General features: G+C 46.8%; 1 protein-coding gene across 1 annotated transcript in view; it reads left to right on the forward strand.

Moving 5' to 3' along the window:
• b3glcta (beta 3-glucosyltransferase a) overlaps window positions 1-15,079 on the forward strand; it is a 38,055-nt gene that overhangs the window by 9,648 nt on the left and 13,328 nt on the right. Inside the window, exons 3-5 of the mRNA XM_029171872.3 lie at window positions 4,641-4,680; window positions 11,919-12,028; window positions 14,713-14,789. Coding sequence (XP_029027705.1) covers window positions 4,641-4,680; window positions 11,919-12,028; window positions 14,713-14,789 — 227 coding nt within the window. The remainder of the gene's footprint in view (window positions 1-4,640; window positions 4,681-11,918; window positions 12,029-14,712; window positions 14,790-15,079) is intronic.

Consider the following 15,079-nt stretch of genomic DNA (forward strand, 5'->3'; position numbering starts at 1 on the left):
ACATAATGTAAACAAGGAGAGCGCCACAGACAGACGAGGACAGCGGCCATTTCAGTTTCCCAATTATAAACCAAAACATCATCTTTTCATGCTCAGGTACGAGTCAGAGCCTTTCTGGCTGATCTGAGTGTGGATCTGCTCCATAAATCCTTGCATCTGCTGGACTCCACTCCGTCGTGGGTTGATATGACGACCACTGGAAGCAAGGCGGCCGCTGCCCTCTACACACTCAGCTCCACTCGTGTCTGTTCGGACAATAGCATCTTGTCCATTGTTCGCGGGCTGTTGTGCTTCTGCCAAGCTTCATTTGCGAGGGCTGTGTTTCAGCTCCAGCCTCTTCAGCCCACAGTCAGTGGATGTCAATACGCTCCTCAGGACTTTATCGCATTATCGCGCTGCTGATAATAAATAGTAATGGAAACCAAACTGAAGGAGACGTGAGCCTGATGCTGGACTCATTGCACCGATCCGTCCTCTGCAGTGACCTTATCTCAGCTGAAGAATTGAAACCAGTGTGTTCAGCTGCTTCCAGACATTTATAGACTACCTGACCAGTTCATAGTCAAACACGTGTAATAAAACTGAACCCACGGGTCCAAGCTACAGGATGATGACAGATAGTGATGCTTAGATACAGGCTGAACTTGTGTCTCTGTTTTCAAACGCTGGCACTTGGCTCATTACAGCAGCATCCTCCACACTCGTTACAGCTCAAATAGTTTCTCCCGAGTGACAAACTTCATTTCTGTGGCTGAAGTCTGGTCCAGACATTTATCAGCCGTCCCGTGTAGGGCCCAGTGAACCCACTGTGACCCCAAATAACTCACGCAGCAGGGCTTGACAGCAATGGTTGCCCAGTTGCTCCCGGCAACCAGATTTGGACCTCTGTCAAAAATTTGGTTTGGTCTGGTCGCCTCTGCTGGCAACGCTTTCCTGTGATTAGAGAAACAAAGGCGGACGCGTCCGCGTGGAGCGAGAGCGACCTTGTTGAACTGTTGGCATGTGGATCCAGAAAAACAGTGGTACAGTAATAATACCTAAACAAGTGGAATAAGCTAAAATATCTGCATCTGTAAGAAAATAAATGCCTGTGTTTGTGTAAAGGGATTTCTTCTACTGACTGTGCAGCTTATACTTTATTTACTTGTGCTGGAAAAAAAGTAACTCACAAGGGAGCGAAGAAGAATCAGCTTTTAGACAAAGACCGTGCGTACAAACCTCCAGGTAAACTAAATGTTGCATTACATTGTGGACCTTGTATGTTGGATCTTCACATCAAAAGCCGCTCTGACACAACATCCGTCGAGCAGTGGATTAAATCCACCCTCAAATATTGTAATGTGTCCTGCTCAGAGGCGACATCAGTCTTTCATTCTCGTTTTATATACCGTATTTTAATGAGGCAGAGGCGCTTGTTCCTAATCAACTCCGTTTTGTATGTGTGTGGGGGAGAGAGAGTCTATTACCCGAGCGAGGTGGACGTATAATAACTCAGCGAGGTCACGGAGCCGTTCACGGTGCTCACGGCTCCTGTCTGGGGGACAGGATGACGGCGTCCAGAGCTATGACCATGTGTTCCACGCCTCCTGATTGCGTAATAAACATCTTTTGATTGGCTGCGTGTAATTAATGGGTCTCATTTGTTTGGGTGCAGCACATTGAGCTGCGGTTTGCAGCTTTACAGTACTGTACATCTTCCTGTTCTGGAGATGGAGGGACGGCTTCATAATTATGCTAAATGCATTACAGGGACTTACTGTATGGTCCAGACGTTTCCTCCTCAAAGATCCAAAATCAATGTGTTTATCTGTCGCTTAATACTTTTTGACATCTCTGGCTCTCAGATCCAAACCCAGTAGTTTGTACAAGGACATGAATCGTTCTTGTCTCGTCGTACAAACATGCACATAATTTCTTTACTTTCTCTGTGATCATCGCTGTAGAGCATTTTATTGCTCTATCCACCAAAGGAATAGCATGGTGCTGTTTGTTGGGGCCGGGTGTCAGATGTGAATTTATGTCCTATTGTTTAGTGATTACAGCACAAACGCGGGTTTGAGTCTAAATAAACAGTGTGTGTTCACTGTAATCAGGGACATTTGAATAATTAGATAAAATCATTGTTTTGTTTTGTCAAACTAGATTTTTGATTAGGTGATTCGACTTTGTTATGTGCTGGTAAAAAGTGATGGTCTGTGTTGTTCTAGGTACAGAACAGTAATTCGCTGCCTTTCCTCCTTTTAGTTTGGAGGGTAAGGAGTAAAAGGGGTGATGCTGGTGTTCTGTCCGGAGGTCCGGTGCCCAGGGTTTCTTCTTGACAGCCAGCTTCTGTAAACATTACATGTTTCCCCCTCGCACGTCAAAATGTACGGAGCCCAGCGAGTCTGAGCGCTTGTGCCGTCAGTGAGCAGAAAGCTAATGTGACCTGATGGGTCACTCACATCAGTGGAGCGTCTGTGCCCTCTGGGAGCGAGCGCCGCAGCAGGCGCCGGAGCGCTGCCGCCTGCGTTTCTGTGCGAGAGCTTTCAAATCAAAGCCGGGGATCAAAGGCTCGTCTCTGCTCCTGTCCTTGATTACGTAACCGCCGCATTAAGTAGGCTGGGCATCGGTCGCAGGAGTTTACATACGTGAACCACGAGCTCCGATCTCGGCGTCCGCATCCGCGCTGACGTGTGTTCACTGGATGCTGAGGCCGACTCCTGCAGATGGACAGCGCGGACTCATAACAATTCCTTTTTAACACCTATGGGTGTCTGATTCCTGCTGCAAACGGCTGACAGCCGGCTGTCGGACGGGATTAAGAAGAGTGTTACTGTACCTGCACGCGGAAGGCCAAGCGGAGCCAGCAGCTGCGTGAGCTGTGTACAATTCATCTCCGGGTAATGCTGGAAATGATGGCGGTTCTGATCCGAGTTCACGCTGCCGCAGAATATTCCGTGGTGCACCGGAGAGGTTTTAAGCCCCGGTGTCAGTCGGCTGTGGGGGTTTTATGAAGTGCAACCAAGGAGCGGGATTCAAAATGAGCTGTTCTGTTAAAGGCACGATGAGCAGTTATATTGTTATGTAAATTCACCTTTTTGTTGCCAGAACATTAGAACCAGCTCCAGTACCACTCCAGAACCCGCTGAGATCTGAGCATCAACTGGCATCAGAACAGAAGCGCGTCGGTGTTCCCACGTCTCCGTAATGGAGGAATTTCTCATTTAAGCCTCGTTAAAAGCCGCCATAGGATATTAGGGTTTTTTTTGGAGCTGTGTGAAATGGTTTTGCAGACACACGCAGTCAGTGTAATTGGTGATGTTGCAGCAACCAGTTAAATCATCACACTGCAGGTCCTGGCAGTGACAGTGCAGTGATTCACTGTTTCATCTCTGCCTGAGAGTTGAGCTGCGTTGGAGCCGACACAGTGAAGAACCTTGCACCTGCCAGTCTCCTGTCACAACCACCATATTCATCCAGACAAGCGCCTCTGCCTCCGTTCAGCCTGTTATATAATGTATATTTTTCAAGTTGGGAATGTAGTTACAACAAATCAGATTCACCTGAGTTTCATGATGCGTTTTCAGCTTTTTTTCCTCGAGGTGAGAAAATGATCTGGAAGCGTGTGATGAGATGAGACGCAAACCTTGTGGGCATGACTAATGCTACGGAGTCCAATTAAGATGATGTCTTGTACCCACAGAATTAAATCACCCTGATACCATCGCGTCTGCCTGTGCATATATTTGCCTCTAACTGTGATCACCTGACAAAACAGGAGCAGACAAAGATCCTTGAATATGCATGAATCACTCAGCGACGCCTTAAAGTGAACTTTGTGCTGTTATTCTGCAACAAACATGCGTGCTGATGGTCATAGCACCTGATTCAAGGGTGGAGAACAGAAATGAAGGCAAGTGCAACAGAAACGCCGTCCAGCACTTCAAAATAAAACGTAGTGGCGTCAAGAGTGGAGGACGACTGATGGGCAGGAAGATTGTCTAAATGACCAATCACAATCACAATAGCTTCTGTACAGTGTGACTGCCTGTAACCACTGCCTCATGCCCAGCGAGGGTGAATTTATGACTTGCTTAAGCGGTGTGAAGGCTGCAACAGCTTGGCAGTGAAATGACTGTTAGTCCGGAGGAAGCCATAAATCAAAACAGGCCTCGCCTTGTCATGATCTATTAATACACGGCCGTGCTCGCGTCCGAGCCTCCTCGCCACTGGAGGAGCTCCTCTGAAGGATGGAGGTGAAGACTCTTCAAAGTTGGCTCGGCGTTTGATTGATTTGCTCATCCTCCACAGCGGCACGTGCGCTGACGGCTCCGGAGGTGGAACAATATTGGGTGGTTTAATTGAGCTCAAAGCCCGGAGCTCCAACGCCTCGGGCAAAAAAAACACACAATTAGGAAGAGCTAATGACGTTGGGTATCGCCCATTATTCCTCCAAATAACCCAGAGGGGTTCCCGTATTTAGTATCACCCAGTCCTAATTGGTGATTAGCAAGAGGAAATAGTGTTTAGCCTGAAATCGAGCGTCTACACAACTTTTATCAACGCAAGGAACAGAACGTATGTAGGTCGTTGTTTGAGCATTTGTGCGAATTTCTTCTGTTTGATGATGCAATCATTAACAGGTTTCTCTGTCTTTTCAGGGCCAAGATGATTTGCACGCCTTCCACAACAATCAGCTGGGTAAGTCCTGTTTTTTTTGGCTGATTAGTAGCAAATTTCACAATGTAAAACCAAGGTAACACTTCACAGCCTGAGAATTACACTGTAGATATTTTCTGTGCAGGAAATGCTGTTAATTAATGCGACAGTTAATTAGTAAATCAGAGAAGTCAGAAAAATACTGAACACATTCTCAGACGCAGTTTGTTTCCCAGCGTCTTGGCTTTAAGGTGTTTCTTGCCAACTGTCAGACGTTGTAACAGACACTGCATCTTCACCTGTCATTGTTCACACACCTACTGTAAAAGCCTCTACAACTCCCCAGCGCAGAATAACACAACCTTTCCCCTCTGGCTGACGCAAGCAGTCAGTCAGCATCAAAACGCAAAGTCAGCTGTTTGGGAATTATTTTTTATACGACGACCTGACGACAGACGCCCGTCACCTGTTGCTCATTCACCAGCGCCTTGAAATGACTGTGTGTCAGTCCAGTGTGTCATCTGTTCAAACCCACAGCATTTTGTAGCTCTGATGTTTGTGTGTAACAGCCAGACGACACTCGCTCACACTCTCCTCTCTGCTTATATGTGTTCGTTAATGCTGAAATGACAGAATCAGTGTCATTGCATTAGTCTATATTAGTCCTGGATGTGGTGAAAGCAGCATATGTGTTTATGTTCCAACCATGTTTTTCAATGTAACACTTGTAAGCGCTGCAACTGAATTCCGCTGTGAGCGTTAAAGGACTTTAAAGGACTTTGTAATCTGTAAATCATATAATATCCTCTGTCCTGTGTGGATGAGAAAGGCATTCACAGAGCGGGATAAAAACCAAGCCATGAATTCTAAGCAGGTCCCCAGTGATGAAACGGTGGTGAGGTGTAGATAAGGTTACATTACGGAACCGTTCTGAGGCTTCGAGTTTAGACCCAGAAGCTGCACGTGTGGACGTATGTAAATGACCTTGTTGCTGCCTTTGGTATTTATGTTTAATGTTACATTCAAATCAACACGCTCAGTTTTAAATGCTGAACAGATTTAAATGCATTATCACTTCATGCAAAAATCTGCTATACATTGAATAGTGTGAAAGTTAAACAGCAAACGGCAAAAGGGGCTTTTGTCTGAAAATGTAATCTTCTGCGTTTCTTAGACTTTTTCATGAACGAAGTCCAATCTCTTTATCGATTTGACAGCAACCAGGAATTTCATAAGTAGAGCAAATAAAACGATCTCATGCCTTTCACGCTTCAGGGGACTCGTACAATCACCATCTGAGAGTGATTTTCGGGAGCCAGCAGAGGAGGTTGGAGCCCGTTTCCTGGACCTCTGCCTGTTGTTCATTCAACTGGGTCACCACAGACGCACAAGCAACTTCATAATGCTCTCATTTGGCACCTTAGCACAGAGAGGAAGCACAAACAGACAGTTATCTGAAAACAGAACTATAGTATCTGGCACCGCCGGAGTAATGCCTTTTGTCACAGCAGAAAAGCTACGGCTTCCTGCAGAAAGCGTTGTTCATGGCAGGAATTCATGAGACGGATAAAGGGAAGCTGCTCTTGTTGTTTCCACAACACAGGGAACGTTAAAAAGCACAAATAGCTTGTTTAGATTACAGGCAATCGTTTTCAGACAGAATGCAGGACGTGGAATCGAAATAAGTAGAACATAAGTAGGACGCAAATAAGCCAGTCACATACATCCGATTCTGGGCAACGCACCCCCTGCTGTGCTGCAGCTGTTAAAGCCCAACTACTACTCCAGATGTGCGTGTGACGAGTCCAAAACCATCCGTGGTCCAGCAGTGTCATTTCTTCCTTCGTTGCTATTGTGAGCTTCCCTCATATAAACTGTACCTTGTTAAGGATTTATAACGGGGACATGTTGTTGTTGTTGTTGTTGAGTCATTTCTGTTGAAAGGAAGTAGACTTCATAATGTAAAATATGAAAATCGCACTCACTAGTCGGCCATACTGCGATTCCTGCCTTTAATCTTTAGCTGTTCTGGGACCAGCGTTTTTGTTTCACTCTCACAGGGCCGACACTAAAAGCTCACATTCCTTCATAATATGCCAACATTACATTATATGGATTTTTTTAGCATCAAAAAATACAAAATACAGCTGATAAAGAAATGGGTGTTTGACTTAATAGACTAAAACTCCTACTGTAGTTTGTTGGACATGTTTTTGAGACATTCTGATGCCTTGTCTTCCAAACTCTGCTCTATAAGTCGGCAGATGAAAGCTAATCATCTTCTTATCACTTATTTAATATTTAATGCCTTGACTAAAATCCAGTTGGCTAATAACCTCCATTACTGTAATGCAGTGTTTAACCTGCTGTCAGACGACGTAATATAGACACATACTGGAAAAGTGTGCAACAAGGCTGCGCTGAGATCAGGTTGGGGAATTGCATCGGACTGTACTTTAGCACTAATGAACCATTGTCTTGGTTCCAGGACAGAGAAGTGTCTCTTTCCTCACATTATCACAGTAATTAAGCAGAGGAAACCTGCTGCTGTCACCTCTGCGTTCACACAGCAGCTCGGAGCCAGTTCCTTCAGGCTACGACGCATTTGCATCGTATCTTTAAGAAAGAGAACGAAACTGAACGAAGGCATCAGCGACTCTATTGCCTGTATTTACTCTTCCTTCTTCTTCTTCTCTTGACGCTGCCACTCAAAACTTGAACGTCTTTGCTTTTTTTTTTTTTTTTTTTTAAACACAATTACCCTCACAGATGTCCCACACTGTGCCAGCAGACATTTCTGCATGTAGTGTGAAAAGCGTGTGTCCGTCTCCTGTTCTCGCCGCGCTGCCATGGATTCATAAGCACAGAGTCTCAGCATTAATTATCTCATCTTTGTGTTGTGATCTTTTAACACCAGGTGATTTTTAATGATCCGTCCTCAGCTCCGGTGTCTGTGGACTCCAGAGAACTTCTCATGGGCTCACTTTTCCAGTGTGTGATTGTGTTTAGTGGTTTTGTGCTTTGAAAGGGATTTTTCCTCCCCATCACTCTGCCTCCTTGTTTCGCTGCCTTTGTGCCCGTCCTCTGTCTGCTACTTTCCTCTCTGTTTTACTGAGAGATATTTATGACACTGACCTTTTCAGCGCTGAGCTGAAAGGTAAATACACAATGCTCACTATTGATCTTGTGCGAGGCAATTAAATGTCTGTATTAATACGAGAAGAAGACTGATGGAAAATCCTTTCACTTGTTACATGACACACAGCGCTGTGCAATACTAGATAATTGCTTATAGGGATGATAAATAGTTTTATATGGCAAAATCAAACTCCCAGCAGCCTGATCTTCCAAATTAAGCATCATTCGATGTCTGTGGATTGGCTATTAAATCTCGGTGCTATCTGCTGTGACGGTCATGGGTCGTTTAGTGAGGAAACTGCGACACGGTCCTCCTCGGTGTACTGTGTCTCCTGGATGCAGAGCAATAGACGGGCATTTTGAGCAGAAAGGATGACTCTCAGGGAGTCTAATGATGTGAGTCACCGGAGTGTTGCAGGTTTCACGCCAGCAAAATCAGCCCCTGGATGGGAGGGGTCGGGTTCCATCGCCTGATGGCTATGGAAATGAGCTATTGACATCCTCTGTCATCTCTGAATGTGGTCTAGCAATGAAGAGCTGCGGAGCTGTGCTGACACTTTCATTGTTCCCCCAGCAGCCGAACGGTCCCACTCACAGAACCTTATTTTCCTGCTCAAACGTTTATGGAAGGTGAGATATTGATCTGCTCTCCAGCCGTCCTGCAAATCTTTCAGGATTTTTAACTAGATTTAAAATCCCTCTCAGTGGCCGTTTTTATGGATGTGTGTATTTAATTTTGGGGTATAGAGTGAGTCTGAGCTAAAATAAAGCGTCCCCCACACACACACACACACACACACCTGCTCTGTGACACTGATGGAGATGGCAGAGCTGCAGGAGTGCTCGGAGGTCAATGTGCTCCCGGTTCCGCTGCCACTTGGCGACGTCCGGCATCCTGCTGTAAGGAAGTGTCACCACCCATTTGTGTCAATGAGGTGTCAACACTGCAGGGCCACGCTCCGCACTCGAGTGCAGATATGGGCTCCACCCTGGTACGAGCTGGGACGGTCCATGACTCTGATCCTCTGCCTCCGTCGACGTCGCGCCGCGGCTCATGTCCAGATGGCGCCGGCCGCTGAAACGGGGCTCCGCGCGTCGAGAAAAGCACCAGATCAGAGAAAGAAGGAGGCAGAATTCTCCTGTGTCTCATTTCAGCCAATATCTTTCAAGGCTGATACAATCTTTTTTTTTTCGGCGGAGTGGCCTCTGTGGAATACTGAACGTGTGAGGGGAGATAAACGAAGACCAGACTCATACGTTCTCCTTCCATCAGCTTGGCAAAATAAAATCATGTGTAGTGAGGCGACTGGGGCTTTGGCTTCATCTCCCAAGGAGCCTTCAATCTCTTTTATTCGAGGTATATTATTTTCGTCCAGCAGGTTTCCTTAGATCCTTTAGGGCTGTGTTTGGCACCGGGTGCGACACTCACTCACCCTGTGATTAAACTGATACTGTACATTCATTATGTACTTTCATTTTGGGCAAAGCTGCTGTTTATACAATCATTCACCATATAATACCTGCTGCTCTACTTGCACCGAACAGCACCTAATATCTAAATAACCATGTTCTAGCACTACAGGCTGTGAAGGGGTTTCAAACAGCAGTCAGATTTTCTCACCACCTGCCAACAAAACGGCACTGCGTCCAAATGACAGGCGAATCCAGAGTCGGTGTCCAAATTAAATGTGAGATTTCCGAGGTTAAACAAACAGCTGCATCGTGACCATTGACAGCGAAAGTGCTCGTAATTACGACTATTATCATTTTGCAGTGTCACGCACACAGGACCAAAGTTTGAGTCCAGCATTAAGCAACTGTGATGAAAACAGTGGCAGCAGTTTCAAACCTCAGACCAAACATTTGTCAAATTACATTTTTTTATTTATTACACATCAAAATACACTGGGTTTTAAGATTTTGAAGAAATGCGTCTACTTGGCCTAAAATGTGTCCACCAACGTTTCCGGATCAGTCTAGACAGAAGCACAAATCAGCGCTCTCGTGACCTGAAATACTTCAATAAATAGAAAGCGTCAGTGCAGAACTCAAACAGACAGTGAATCATCAGCTCAGCAGCCGCAGCCCCACTCGTACCCAGACTGGGGCTCAACCACGTTGGTCGATCTCAACACCGCTGCTGCAATTAACGCGCGTTTGCTTCAGAAAACCTCTTTACTTCAATTCATATTCTTCTCACGGCGAAGGATATTCTCACCTAACGGCTAAAAAAGTGCTTGTTGGAAGTGTTTTAGGTTCCTGTAGGTCCTATCATTAATTACAGGCATGTGTATGGAACGCAGGCCGTCCAGGAGCGTCTGCGGGGGCGGGGGGGGGGGGGGCACAGAGGTGTCTCCGAGCTGAACGGAGACGGGCTCAGGGATGATGGAGGTGGAGGAGGAAGGGCAGTAGAACAGGATTTCTCCTTTCCCCCTTCTCTCCCAGTTGTTTGATGATTAATCGAAAGCCATTAGCGTGGAGCCAAGGCCAGTGAATTCACTCTTAATTAGTTTCCTTTTTTACCCCTCATTCGCCTTTGCTTTGACATAGGCTGCGCATTATCTACACAATGAGGGATTGGCAAACTGCTTATCTGATTTCAGCCTTAGTCGCATCCAGCTCCTGATATTGCTGTGCTGAGCAGTATCGCGGTGCCGGTAGCTGCACGGGACTTTTAGAGCTCCCATGTTTGTGTGCAGCACAACCGGATGCACGCACATGCACGCACACGCACGCACACGCGCGCACACGCGGGGCCATTTGTTTAGCAGACGCAGCAGAAGAGCACGCAGAGGTGTGGTAGTGGCGTTCACAGCTTCCATCCCTCGGGACACGAGGCTGATTTAGAGTAAATCCCCCCAGAATCCAGCATCAATGGGGCGGTAGTTACAGGTGAAGCAGCGGTTAATTCGTATGATCGGACTCTGATACTGGACCGGGTGCTGCCCCTGGACCTGGACTATTACTGGAATAGGTCCAAATCGAGTCCCTTACCTGTAGCAGGAGGCAGTCCATCTGATAACTGTTTCCTTCTATTGCTTCTCCACAACTATTCCAAAGACGATTATAGACCTGTCAGCAAAAGCAGCAACTTGTTTATGTTTCAAAACACTAAGTGCATTAGTCAGCTAATTTTGCAAAGCTCGATGGGAAAAAAAAAAACCTTCTGGTAATCAGAATTTACGACACGGCATACCCATCACGACTATATTCTGCACAAATACTTGAGTAGCTAATTAAAATGTCTGAAGCAAGAGAGGATTATTTGGCCCAGAGCCTGTTGTGTTTGGTCCTAAATTAAGGAAAGTAGTAAAAAAGTAAACACCGTGTCCTCACTTCTCATGGAGGTTGTGAGAGGAAAGCTCTGACTCGTGGGCTTTTCCTTCTCATTCGCTCACTCACTCACTTTATTGGCTCAAAAAGCCTTTTGTTGTCACGGTTTTTCAGCCAGGTGCTGCAAACTTCACTTGGACGCGAGTGACAGCTCCCAGGATTTAGTGCTTGTCAGATGGAATCGAACAGAGCCAAAGACAGAGTCACATTATTCCCCCGGACCCCCCCCCCCCCCCCCCCCCCCCCCCGCGCCCGCTCCTGCGCCCCGGCCTCGGGCCGAGCGGCGCTGGGGGCCACCCTTGTTTGTGCAGCCAGTGCCGTTCCTCACCCGGCTCTGTCACGTTCACTGCGCCGTGAATGCATTTCATGTGAGAAGGAGCGGCAGCTGTAGAAGGTGGGATCTGATGTCGCCACGTCCACGTGGCCCCTCCAGCCCTGGCGCTAGCAGGCAGTGTCCATAGAGGTTCCCTGACAATGCAGCCATGTCAGCCAGGCTGGAGTGGACAGCTGGGCTGCAGTGACCTTTCTGCTGTTACAGCACTGCAGAAAGAGACTCCTCTGACTGCTAAGCCTTTATTAAGTAACCCAGTCTGGGTTGTGACATTTACATACCCTCTCCCCAAGCCAATTAGGCCCTTGATGTGCTGGTTATTATAATCATACCAATAATAGAGATTAGCCAAAAGTCACACCAGTCATTCAGACCGCGCCTCTTATCTTGTCTTGCTCCCTGAAGGTCATCGATTGCAATGATCCGCCTTCACAGTATGCGAGCGGCCTCGCATCATTTCTCCTTTGTGTTCCTCCAGACCTGCGGGAGATAGTGTTTGTCATCCAGAGTCAACGCAGCTCGTTCCACGCGAGGCGGGCGGACAGACGGAGAGCGGATCTGGCGGAGCAGGCGCGCGCTCTCGCAGAGGTAAGAAACAGGACGTGGCGTCCATCACAGGAACAGTGGCCTCAGAGCCGTGTGATCAGGAGTCGATGTAAGCTGTGTATGTAGCCACATGGTGTCAGCACTGATTTTTAAATACTTGCTCCAAATATCATTTTTAATTGTGAATATGTCGGGGAAAGTTCACAACTCGAGATCCGATCGGTGGTTGTTAGACTCTTAGTCAGAGCAGGTAACTTTCACAATAGTGTGAAGGTGCAGATTGATTCTGAAGAATAAAAAAGTTAAAAATGCATAAATAATGAGATCAGCAACGTTATGCAACATCCCATTATGAGCTTATGGATGTTAATATACTGTATGTTTGGGAAATCAAACACTAGATACATACAGTATTCAACCTTCTGTTTAGTTAAATGTTCAAGATGTTTTAATCCAATGACATCTGTTCATGAAATGTAGAGGGATGAACACACACATACAGTATCTTCTGCTGGAAAACAACCTTAATATTTTATGTAATTTATGAAATTTTCACCAACACATCAGCATCATGTCAGTTTACTGCACAGAGCATGCACATGGGTCGTAATGCCCTTCGCCTGTGCTCATTAAATCCTTTGAGAGCCAGATTAAACATGGTGAAACACATTAGTTCTACTTCATTTATTTTGGTTAAACAGTAAATGCAGCATCACTAATGACAATATTCAGTAAATTAGATGAAGGAACATCTCGCTGTGCCTTCATCACCAGGACGGACGTTTTCTCTATGGGTTCGTTCTCCTGTGTTGTCGACTCAAACCGGTCCAGGACTGAACCCAAAGCAGAAACTCTGGGATACGATTACTGGTAATACTGGATAAGTAAAGATCACAGCGCCGCAGAGAAAACCCCGAATTAGGAAAACACTGTAAACGCTGAATCCCTGTGAGAACAGGAGTCTAGATAATGAAACTATAAAAGTAAATAACCTCTAAACAAGAACAAAATCACTGCACCGTCAGGAGACTGTTTTCCAATCTCGCCTGCACAAAACGTGCTGAAGCAACAAACCGGGGCTGGAGGTCAGTGTTTGGGATGAGGAGCAGCGCGAGCACATAATCTGCAGACTAACTAATCAGAGCCACAGCCGGGACGGAGCGGGGAGCGACGGGAGGCGCCTCACGTCCACACGTCGGGAGCTGAAGATAAAGGACGTTGGAATGAAGAGCGACGGCCGCGCTCTCTTTGCCTTGTTGCGTGTCATTGAGTGATAAGATGAAGATGCTCCATGCGATCGGGGCTCCTCAGACAGGAAACAACCTCCACCACAGCTTTAAACTCTTACACACTTGCATTCAGTCCGGACAATTTATGTATTAAAGGAGCGGTGTTAAAATATTTAGCTTATGTGATGTTCCTCACTTATTAAGTCTAGATGAGCTTAATTGGCTTTTAAAGAGTGCTTTTAAACAGTAGCGCTTTCCGTCCGGCAGCTTCTGCTGCTGTTGAAGCCGTATCCTCCTGCTCGGGCCTCGGTCGCCCTCATCTCCTCTAAAGTCACCAAGCAATCAGCGGCGCATTCATGCACGGAGCCGTGCTCCTATCAGTTGATGAGCAGACAATAGCCACAGAAGACCCAGACTCCTCTCCGCCAAAGTCTCCTTCATTGCAAAAATGTCAATAAGCCTTTGAAACGGCAGCTTTGTTTCAGAGATTGTGTTATTATCTGACGCCGTTTAAAGTTACTCTTCTTCCTCTGTATCGGCCCTCGTGTGAATGTCAAGCAGAGCGGTGTGATGAACGTCTTCCAGCTCGGAGAATAACGTCATTAGATGGAGCCTAACTAACTAATAAGGTCTAATAGGACCCGTGGCCTGACTCACAGGAGGCCTCGGAGGAGCCCGTTCCCCCTGACGGCCTGTGTGATGAGTGGACCGTGTGCTAATGAACCAGGCTCCTCCGCTCTGCTGCTTTGTTTTGCTTCCACTGCCTCACACACCTCCTGCTCTCTGCTCCTACAGCTGATCGTGCCACAACTGAGTCCACGTCCGTGTATGAAAGATGGAAAATTACGATTGGTGGAGGTCGAGTGTCATGTTTTCCAGCTAAATAAAAAAAGCAGGAATTCACTGATCGTCTCAGAAAACAATATCCATCTCTCCTTTCCAGTCTTGTTTCCTGTCCTGCCTTATTGGGTTTTATTGTAAGGGCAGACGGGAGCAGCGGGCCTGAAGGAAGCACCGTGCCTCTATAGTGTTATTATTTACAGCCAGTTACGTAAAAAAGATCAATACCAAAATAATAAAATGAGCCTGTAAGTAGCCAAACCACAGGCCCGTAATCCCATTGGTTAATGTGCAAAATGAATCTGTTTTTAACGCAGCAAAGCCGGTCGTTGCAGCAGAGATCTGTCTCTGGACCACAGTGAGATTCTGGACCTGCAGGATGTGTTGCTCTGTCCAAGGGCTGAACACAAAGCTCATGAAACCGCACAACGAGCCAGTGGTGTGATCTAATGTGAGTGTGAGTCAGGAGCGGGCCGCGTCCAGAACCGGCTCATTAGCCCCGATCAAAGCATCGATCCTGCAGCTACAGGACAGTCTCGGTAAACAACAGGTCCCTGTGGTCCTTGGCTGCTCAGCAGCTGCTTTACATGCATTCCGCTGTGTGCAGCTATTGGGCAGCAGCGGAGGCTCATTCCTGCCATGTGCTGTTTCTTTCAGGAGCCGCCGGTGGTTCTGCTCCTTCACACTTTATCAGACAATGAGGGAGATTGGAGCATCCTCCCTCTGCTGCCTCAGTGAGTACCTCTCACCTCTCTGGACCTAAATCCAAGTGACAAAAATGTATTTGGGACTTGTACTTGGCTTCTCGAGTGTAAAGTGTTTTCCCCTGATCATAACTGTGACAATCGGCCTGTTGCACTTGGTCTGAGCCGCACAGTAATGACGCTACCTGCAGTTGTTCGCATTCACTCTGAACATTTGGAGGATGAGAAGCAGCGTCTGAATCGGTTTTATTCTACGATGGTAAAGATTTAGGGCCCGGATCATCAGAACATCCCAGCGTCATTACAGCGCCACCGTCCCT

This window comes from Betta splendens, chromosome 13 (genome assembly GCF_900634795.4).
Source record: "Betta splendens chromosome 13, fBetSpl5.4, whole genome shotgun sequence".
In the NCBI taxonomy this organism is placed as follows: Eukaryota; Metazoa; Chordata; class Actinopteri; order Anabantiformes; family Osphronemidae; genus Betta; species Betta splendens.